This window comes from Varroa destructor, unplaced genomic scaffold, assembly GCF_002443255.2.
Source record: "Varroa destructor unplaced genomic scaffold, Vdes_3.0 BEIS01000003.1, whole genome shotgun sequence".
Taxonomy (NCBI): domain Eukaryota; kingdom Metazoa; phylum Arthropoda; class Arachnida; order Mesostigmata; family Varroidae; genus Varroa; species Varroa destructor.
The window spans coordinates 27,438,372-27,448,269 of NW_019211456.1; the positions used below are offsets into that span (position 1 = coordinate 27,438,372).

General features: G+C 37.8%; 1 protein-coding gene across 3 annotated transcripts in view; it reads right to left on the reverse strand.

The window, feature by feature from the left end:
* LOC111247040 (uncharacterized) overlaps positions 1–9,898 on the reverse strand; it is a 138,426-nt gene that overhangs the window by 11,913 nt on the left and 116,615 nt on the right. For all 3 annotated transcript variants that reach the window (XM_022797567.2, XM_086984914.1, XM_086984915.1), the window contains 4 exons: positions 8,851–9,010; positions 8,434–8,591; positions 7,591–7,759; positions 6,654–6,834 (listed from right to left, as the gene is read on the reverse strand). In XM_022797567.2, coding sequence (XP_022653302.2) covers positions 6,654–6,834; positions 7,591–7,759; positions 8,434–8,591; positions 8,851–9,010 — 668 coding nt within the window. The remainder of the gene's footprint in view (positions 1–6,653; positions 6,835–7,590; positions 7,760–8,433; positions 8,592–8,850; positions 9,011–9,898) is intronic.

Consider the following 9,898-nt stretch of genomic DNA (forward strand, 5'->3'; position numbering starts at 1 on the left):
TTGCAGCACTCGAGCTATTATCGCTCTCGTTGTCCGCCGCCTCCGCAGCTTCGGGGGGATGTGTTTATTCTTGTGCTGAGTGCCCTTTCTCCACAACAGCCCGAACCTTATACGCTGCTCATGTGCGTTCACATAATAAACACAATGCCAAGTACCAGTGCCGATTTTGCGACTTCAAGTCCGGCAACTTGCCAGGAGTCGAAAGACACGAAAGAATACACACAGGGGATAAGCCTTTTCTGTGCCGATTTTGTCAGCGAGCCTTCGCGGATTCGGGTAACCTTAAGAAGCACGAAAGGGGCCACACTGGTGAATATCCCTATGTTTGCGATGCGTGCAACTATAAAACTGTTCGCAGAGAGCGCCTCGTTAAACATCGAAAGAACTTTCATGGACTGTCCGAGTAGACGGCTATAAAAGGCGGAAAAGGCGACTAACGATATCAATTGAGTTGAGAATTCATATCACAGTGGCCACTTGTAAAGCGGCAGGTGCCCATCTAGACTATCGGTAATGGTGCAATTTCGAAAATATGTAAATGAACCTCATTAATGGTTATTGTCATAAGTTGATTGTCTCTAGCTTGTATTATAGAAAGTGTATTAGGTTGGTTCGGTGTGACTTCTGCACCTATACCACACGAAGAAGTACGGCATGCACTCTAATATTAATTTTCGTGCTAATGTCTCTAAAGCAATTCTTAGGTTTCTGCAGTTATATTCAATTAAATATTTGTTATACCTTTATTTTTGATTGGGACGGCGTAAGCGGGCGACGTTCACGTATTTTTCAATGCAACGTTCTCAGCTGAACCCTATTTTGTTCCCGTGTATCAGATATTCTTTTTTGTACGCATAGCGCACTCCCGATAATGCATTCCGGCATCTGCCAACATTAGGACGTTGGAAGTTCATATGGAAGGTAACTGCTTACAGGATTACAATGGCCTACGCATTGAAGGTTTGCCAATTACTCAAAAATTGAGCATTGATTTTAATAATGCAGACAAAGTTTTTATAACAGGCAGCAAGGATGGAAGTAACTTTGTTTAAGTTTTGGATAGTTGATAACGAAATGTAGCTCTGTCGGTCAAGTGCAATGTACAAGCAATCCGGTGTTATCAAACGAACACTTAAGCAATGTACAGCATTCATCTATGAATATTAGGTATCCAGTAAAGTATGGAAGTACTCCTTTGATATGCTTCTATCTTGCCTACTGACATCGTACGGGAACTCTTTGCCATTTGTGGAATCAACTCATGGTAACGTACACAGAGTCCGTTTATTATGCGATGTATGTGCATAAACAGTACCTTGCTTTGTGTTCGCCCAAAATGAATTAAGCAATTTTTTTATTGCCCTGCGAACCAGTGATACAGATTCAGTCGTGGGATATGAAATAGTTGCCATGACACTAGAATGCATGCAAAACAGAGATTTTGCAAGAGTGTTTGTGGTTGTGGAAAAGTGTTCTCTTGTATTTGCCACTGGAACCAAACATTAAGCAACTCCAAATCGGAGGGTGATAATAGCTGAAACGTCAAGTGGTAACGTGTTAGCAAATGCACGACGTCTGAAAGTGAGTTTCTTATTAAACAATGAAATTGTTTAATTTTATCTTTCTCATTGTAAACGTTGTCCATTTTTAATGAGCTACAGTACACTGATATGTAAAAAATGCACAGTTCTTGTTTCAAGTATTCGCCCAGTCGAACACCATCAGCTGAAGCAACTACGTGGTGTAAAACATGACAAAAAATAGGCATATGTCGATCCTAATTAAGGTCAGCCTTGAAACCAATTTTAGGCTGAAGTGCCAAACTCATCAATATTTTTCCCGGTAATTAGACTCATTTGATACATTGTCTGGCAACAATGAAATGACGGGCGACGCGCAATATTCATAAATATGAACGTTATAGATTGAGATAAAACGGGTAGCTGGGTGACCAATGGAGCTATTTTTTGGTAAGAGTGATTGTTTTACAAAAAGCACCCACCAACAAAGGACAACATTTCTCCGAAGTGGTGATTGTACTTCATTTTCTAGAATATATATATATATATATGTGTGTGTGTGTAGTTGAGCTACAAAGTGTACAGCAGATTTTCCGCTGGCGTTCGTATACAGAGCTTGACCCTGTGTCGATAAGCGTCCCACCGAAGCCTTCTTAATCTACAGACGCTCATAGGACATTCTTCTGAGAAGTTTTTTCATAGATACAGACATATATATTGTTATATATTTTACGGATTAATGAATTGATAATAATAAAATAATGATAATAATACGAAATGAGGCCATACACAACAGAAGAGAGTAAAGAAAAGAGTAATAATTGGTGCGTAAGAGATATGTGCCTAAAAAAGGTCTCCTGCTGTAGGAGCTCTGCCATTGTTCAATACTCTATATATATATATATATATATATATATAAAGATATACACACTCAAACACGTATATAGTATGCTAATATCTACTCGATTATTATGCGTGTCCTCTGGAAAAGCGAGTCCACACGCACCAACACAATACGGCGCGTATCGTTAGTGAATCGGCAACTCTACAGCTGTTGCTATCGGTAGCGCACCTCATAAAAATGTACATGTTCCATGTGAAAAACTGTCAAATGTGGTGCAAACGGCTGATTGTGAATGACAGAGTGGTTGAATGGATGGAGGCACAATAGACAAACATTTCGGGTGTGGGGAACGCAATTATGTGCAATGCTATATGTATATATATACATATATATATGTATATATATATGTGTATATATATATATATATGTATATGTATATATATTCACCTTGGATGACTAAAAAATTGCTATCTTAATTCCTGCCACGATGTTGACATATGTAGAAATTGACGTTGCCAAAAAAAATCTATGAAACTGACTTATCAAACTGTGTTTTAGTAATAGCCTTAAACTGAGAGCACTTCGATATTGCCGAACCAAAATTTCAACAAAAAAGTGCTACGACAAAAATCTGCATAAGAAGGCAACACGGTATCTACAACGAGGGCTTATATAGTGTTGCCTATTCCATTTGCGTTCTCTATTTTTATTGATGTGTATACTGAAAATGGGTAAACGGGAAAAATTATAAAATTAACAAATTCGATCATGGTAAATTGATTATAGCAAAGGGTGATACCTTTAAATAATGCAATTTCCGCGACAGACGAATGAGTTCTGTAAATGTGAGGGTGAGCAATAGGAGAAAATTGAACCGCTACCTATTTCGATCGTTAAAGCACTTATATGCTCCTCTATTCGTTTCTATACATTTCTGCGCTACAAACTGTTTTTTATTCAAAGTACATTCCACCGAACGAAGACATATATAATGTTAGATCTAGCTCGCACTTTTCCAGTAACTGTAAATGGGCTAATAGTTTCGGTATTTGATGGAGTTAATTGATTGTAATTGATGCACAATGTACTTTTATGTATCACTCACATAAACAAAACGTCAGTAAATACATTGTACGTACCTTTGCGTCTATTTACAATGTGTGTTCGATCTGAATATACTGTACGACCCGTTTACCGCTCATATCAGCCACAGTAATAAGATAAACTGGGCTAGCTCACAGCGTAGATATAAATATAGATTTAAGACAATAAAATGGTTGTACATCATTGTGACATGTGACAAAAAAATTGAATCCCTTTCAGTGTTATTATTTTCCTAAGTTGGCACATGATTATTGCTTACTAGACATGTATGTACATATATGTATAACTAAACAGTTACAAGCGTATTTTAAAATTTCAAAATATAACAATAACTTTTGATTTCGATCGATTTTTTAATTGTGTTACATTTTTTGAAGGAAAGTGTGGTGCTAGCTTTTAGAAAACCATATACGTACCGAAATGTAATTTCTCTATGGCTTGTCGTAGTATGTTAATGGTGAAATGTGCTTGCTCTTGCTTGTGTCTTGCTTCTTTTTAGGGCATGAAAAGCTACAATTTCTCCGACTTAGGCTGAAGAAATAAACGGGTTAAAGTCCATGTTAGGTATTCTCTGCTCAATCCAGTAAATAAGGCATGACGAAAAGATCTGCCCTGTCAAGCAACCAGACCGAGTCCATGAGTCTCTTGAGAAGCGTAAGATGGCGGGCTGCATTCATGATTTTCTGTTCGGCGAGTATCTCATAGTAGCAGGTGCTTCTTAAGTCTATTGCAAGTACTACCCTTATTTTTCGCCCGAACCTATTCGATACGGCGTCGAACTAGATTTAAGACGTCGCCTCTATTATTTTTCTCTTGCTAGATTTCTCGTGTTTAGTCTTCCCCCGACCGATGCCAAACAATAAACCATGCCTCGGCCGTGACGACCTTATTCCCCAGGTTTTTTTTGCTTAAAGTTCAGCAAATTACTCGTGGAATACACCACATGTATTTACAAGTTAAATTAAGGAGGACCCCCTTTTTTGACTCAGTTACCACATTTTCAGTATTTAGGCTACGATTTTGTAACATGTTACATGTGAAATGCCAGCTTTGGTAGACGGAACCTTTAGAGTCTAAATTATGCTTTCGTTAACTTCCTTGATCGTGGTAATGTATTACTGTCTTTGGGTGGCGGCATCTGGTCATTTTGTTGTTGCTCATTAGCAATCCAATCTCCATTTTTAAAACCTTTGCTCCATTTACGCAAAACTCATGTACTTTCGCCTGAGGCCTGTTTGTTCAATATCTTTACCAGTCTTCAATAAATTTCCGTACCACTGTGCTCTTCAAGAAGCAAAAACTTGACCACTGAGTACTCAAAACTGATAGATGTTTGTTCTTGAAGTAAACCGAACCGGTTCTCACTCACGAGTTTCTACAAGACTGCACTATTTACCAGAAATTTTGTCTGTTAGCGATAAGTAGCTTCAAAGCTCAATTTCAATGTCGGCCAGGTTCGCTTGTAACAGTTTACATATATATATGTACATATATATATATGGCCGTTTAGTATGAAACGGGATACCGTAAACTAAGTTTTTGAAACATATTTTCCGCAAGCGGAGCTCTTTATTTCGTATCGAAGTATGCACTGTCATTATTTATGAGGCTCTGCTTCTGGACCGTCACTCATATATTCCGCTGCTATAGAAATTTTGTAATGTAATGTCAAATGTAAATAATTTTTTCTATTAAGAAGTTGTCCATCTTTTGAAGAAATGGTAATCTGTGAGAGCGATGCCTGGTGAGTATGGTGGGTGATAGAAAATCCCTGACTCGCTCTTGCATTTTTGCCACCCTCCTTCTTGCAGAAGTCGAGCATTTTTGTGCACTAGGAGTGGTTAGACTTTAGTCTTAGTTGCTTCATGCGGAATTTATTCATCATTTCCTCCGATCTCTCGAATCAGGATTCATAAAGCTGTAGTAGGTAACAGTCAGTTACCGTTTAATAAATATACTGGAGTAGCAGTAGCGTAATTTCATCGCTGTCATGATAGTACGGTAACGGCATAATTTTAATTAAAGCACGCATTATTTGGCGCATGAGAATTAAACTCGTATTACGGGATCACAGGATGAATAGAGCACGATAATCGAACTTTTTAAAAAAGACTGTAACTGAACAACTTAAGCAAACTAACGGAGCTACTAAATAAGTGTTAGCGATTTTCTAAAACAGGGCAGTAAGGTAGCCCGCAAAGTCACGGAATGACATGCAAGGAGCTCACCCTTTTTAAGCAATTAGTGGAATGAACGTGTTTACCTACTAAATCTAGACCCAAAACCGTATAGAAAATCGTGTAAATACAGTCAGTTTAGTACTAGAAAAAGTCAGCCGCTTGAAGCAATGCTTAACGGTTGAACCGGATTAAAATATAAAAACATTGAATAAAGGATAATCGGCGCACGAAACAGAAAAATCTAGATAGAACAACGAGGAAGACAAAAGCGGCGTAACGGCCATAGTGCAACCGACTTACTGAACAACTACCACGGGTTTAGAACTCAGGTTTAAGCACAGCAGGTTTGAGCTTAAGTTAGCTTTGAAATTGTAACAGGATAGAATTAAACAGTGTTCGGAGTGTATGCAATGTGGGTAGTAAGGGTATTGTAAGGGTAAAAATGGGTAGTGAAATCACAAATTGTAAACCCAATTCTTCTGAAAAAGCCAGTTCATTAGTAACCAGTTCTCATGATCATTAGTTGGGTACATGCACACTGATGGGGTCTTCACTTGCAAATTTGTTCTTATATCAAATTATTGTACTTTATTCTTTATTATAGTTCGTAGGAAGTAAATTGGTAGGTTGGTAAGAAGTACGATTGAGTAATAAAGCATCTTTTATGTGGAGATGCTGTTGGTCAAATAAATTCGGCAGACTAGAAGCCTTTTCGTCATTGACAAGAATCATGGTCTAAAGCACATATAAACCGTATGGTACTACCAGTCAAGTAAAGGATTAATATTATCCATGTAATAACATTATGGAGCTTGCAGTGACTAGATTAAATTTATCGTGAACAAATAACTTTATGAATGTGATATTGAAATGGCGATTGCCTAGCCTATTGCCTCATAATGATTTTTTAACATAAATACTGGAACGAATTTTATTTTTCTGCTCCTACTGATGCATACTCCAGTCCTACACATGTATCTATTCATAGGTAGCGATCGTACTTACTCAGCTAAGCCATCCCAGATGGCCAATGCGGTTCGTAAAAGAACTTCGTTACCCTCGAGCAGAGTCAGGTCCCAGACCCGCAAAACACTCGTTGGCGGAAGACAGGTTGAAAAAAGCGTCAAGAACCATTGCATCGTAAAGACGTTAGTTAGCGGTGGCTCATAACTGCTAGTATTGTTTCCTGTAAGCAGCCAACATTAGTCATATTGTGTTATGTTTTATTTTTCAGCAACCTCTGGTTGGTACATAGTTTTTACTCATCGTATGAGCACGAGAATTACGCCGGTTCTGAACTCTGAGATATTATTAGGTAGTCCTCCAGGACAGAGCCCACGGCAGAACTGAGCCTGTCTCAGTACCCACCGAAATCCACGAAGTGCAGCTCCTTACATTGATGAAAAACAACTTTAACGTTAAGTACTATATGCCATTTTTGTTTCTATCGGTTATTAGCTAACGGTCTGTAGGTCTGGCTAGACTTCTCCAACAGATTTAGCAAGCGGCATGGTAACAATATATCAGAGGAATTATTTGCGATGCTGAAATTTGCATTAGGAATAGACGCATGGTCGCGGTTACCGTAATAGCGCGCGTGTAAACCACATGTGCTAATACTTCCTCGGAGGCTTGAGACAGACCATATAAAAATGGTCAAAAAACGCAACCAAAGCTAGATTGGCGCTGAAGCTCTTCTTGTAGATGTCATCCGAGGCACTTTGATAGATGTGAGAAGGCAGGACAGGCGATTAAAGGAGGAAGGAATACAAATGTATATTATATGTATTTGTGTAACTGTGTCTAAACTAAATGTTAGATATTGCTGTGAATCTCATCAGTACAATAGTGCTTGTCAGATGGATTAATAATTAAAATCAGAAATATATGCACGTCAGTCTTCGATTATTAGAAGTCAAATTGTTAGATTAATCGTGGTTACCTGCGGTTCCATCATTAGCTTCCAGCTGTAGCTTGTCTAAGTGTTTGGCAAGGGCAGCCAATCGAAGTCGAAGTAAATCTCGGAACACGGCCATGTCCACGGAAAGTCCGCGAAGATCGTTAGCAAAGTAGCCATCGGGCAGCACACCCTCGATTAGATAGAGCATCATCTTGAAGCCGATTCGAGTAAGCAAACACGGGTGTCCAGTATACAAAGAGCAAACGTTCTATGTAAAATGGTGACCGTAATGTAAAGAGTTTTTCTTACGCTCATTCTTCTTTGACTCGTGTTTTTAATGGAAATTTCGTTTATTAAAAACGGGAGTCAGAATGAATGATTAAGAAACTGGCGAGCCTTACACGCGGTGCGTCATACAATGCTTAGACAATTAAGGATTGATTTTTACCGAGTGATTATCTTACAGCAATAATCGTTATTAAGTTATATTCATCTGATTTATGTATTAGGCTTTAGCCTCTGCATTCTCATTGCCTCTCTATTGCATCTAGATGAATTGAACAACTATCCCTATTTCGATACCGTTGAGGGAATTTTAAAAACATTTTTTACACATATACTGTATTTAATTATATACCAAATATCATTTCACTATGTTAAGATACAATATAACTATATATCTGTATAAACATGCCCGCCCCATAAGATCTGTGTATTTAGATTTAAAATGTTTGCATCAGCGAGAAAAACATAAAGCTTTTATTATTTTTTAAAAACCCGTTGCCTGTTCGCAAAGCTTGCGGTCGGCCCATACCAAATACGCCTTAAAAGTATATCGAATTTTAAATGATGATAAAATTTCATATGGATGTAGCATTATTGTACCTTAAGGGCGTCCTCCTCATTCCACTCAACGACTTGTAATACAAGAGCTGCAAGCAAATTGAACCCCTGGCAGTAGCCGACGTGCTTATTAAATCGTGCGTATGCCAATAGCACGCGTTTCAGGAGGGCTTGGTTCTGCTCTGCCGCTTCATTGTCACCTGTAAACACACAAAAACAGCAACAGAAATGAAGACCAAAATTATGTGCATTAGCCGCTGTACACAGTTTCCAGATTTGGATATGATGCTCATGAAGTCATTTTGGTTATTTATCAAACGCCAGAAATCTCATAACGACAGAAAGGATCAGTCTCGGTATGGTGTCAGTATGACAAGATGATCCAAAATGTGACAAACAATTTTTGAGTTAATTGAGTCTGATAATAGTATTGCTAACTGTTGATCTGAGGAATTGTACCTGTGAGGTGAGAACAGCCCGTTCGGTGAAGGTCTTTAACAATCTGAACTCCGAGGGCGTCATCATCAGGATTAGTGCGCTCGTTTAGGCAACTTCGGCAAGTGGCTGGCCAGTCTAATTGTCGATAGACGATATACCGGTCCGCTAACGTCAACCAAAGCTGAATAAAGCAAGATAAAATCGACATATAAGTAAGGACTTTAGACCAAAGTCGTACTTGAAATAATTCCTACCATAAAGTGTTTATGAATAAGGCATTGATTTTTCAGTCTCCATTCAGGTACAACGTATCTGCATAAAAACAAACGATGTGTAGACTTGCGGAAAAACCTGTTGTTATTATTTGCTTTAGTAACTGAACTATCCTCTGTTGAAAATGATAACTGCGTTGGAAACGGGGTGGCACTGCTTTAGGCATTTGTGCACTACTCAGTATTATTTTAATTCTTGGTGTGTTTTGGAAAGCACCCTTTGCTTTTCTGATAAATTGCACAAAAAAATATTATTATTATATATATTTTATTATGGCCTTATTTCGTTGAATATGCGTTAAGCCTTAGATAAACTCTTGTGAATCAAGATAAATAATATGATGTAATAAAACATATAGTAACAATAATATCAAGTAGCTTGAACCGTATTGCATTTTTATTAATTTACTTTATATTTCTCGTTTTTTTTTTTGGTTATTTGTCAGGTATTTTTAACACTATCGGCTATCTTTCTGTGCAAATAAGTTCTCAAATTCAATTTTCATATCCACTAGGAAGTCTATTTATTGCTTGTTTGTTAGTAGCCGATGGTTATACGTCATTGAAATATCTGTGAGTAGGTGTAAAGTGTATGATGACTGGCTTATAGGTGAGAGAAAAATTTGAAGGGGCTTGCTTGGCTTAAAAAGTTATATCTTTGGTATAAAAAATGTATTTTAGTCGACTTTTCTGACTTGCCGAACACCTTCAATCACTTTTGAAAGAAATTACAAGTTAAATAAGCCTTAATCTCTTATCTATAGAGTTCTCAACAGATACTAAAAAAAAAAGATTAT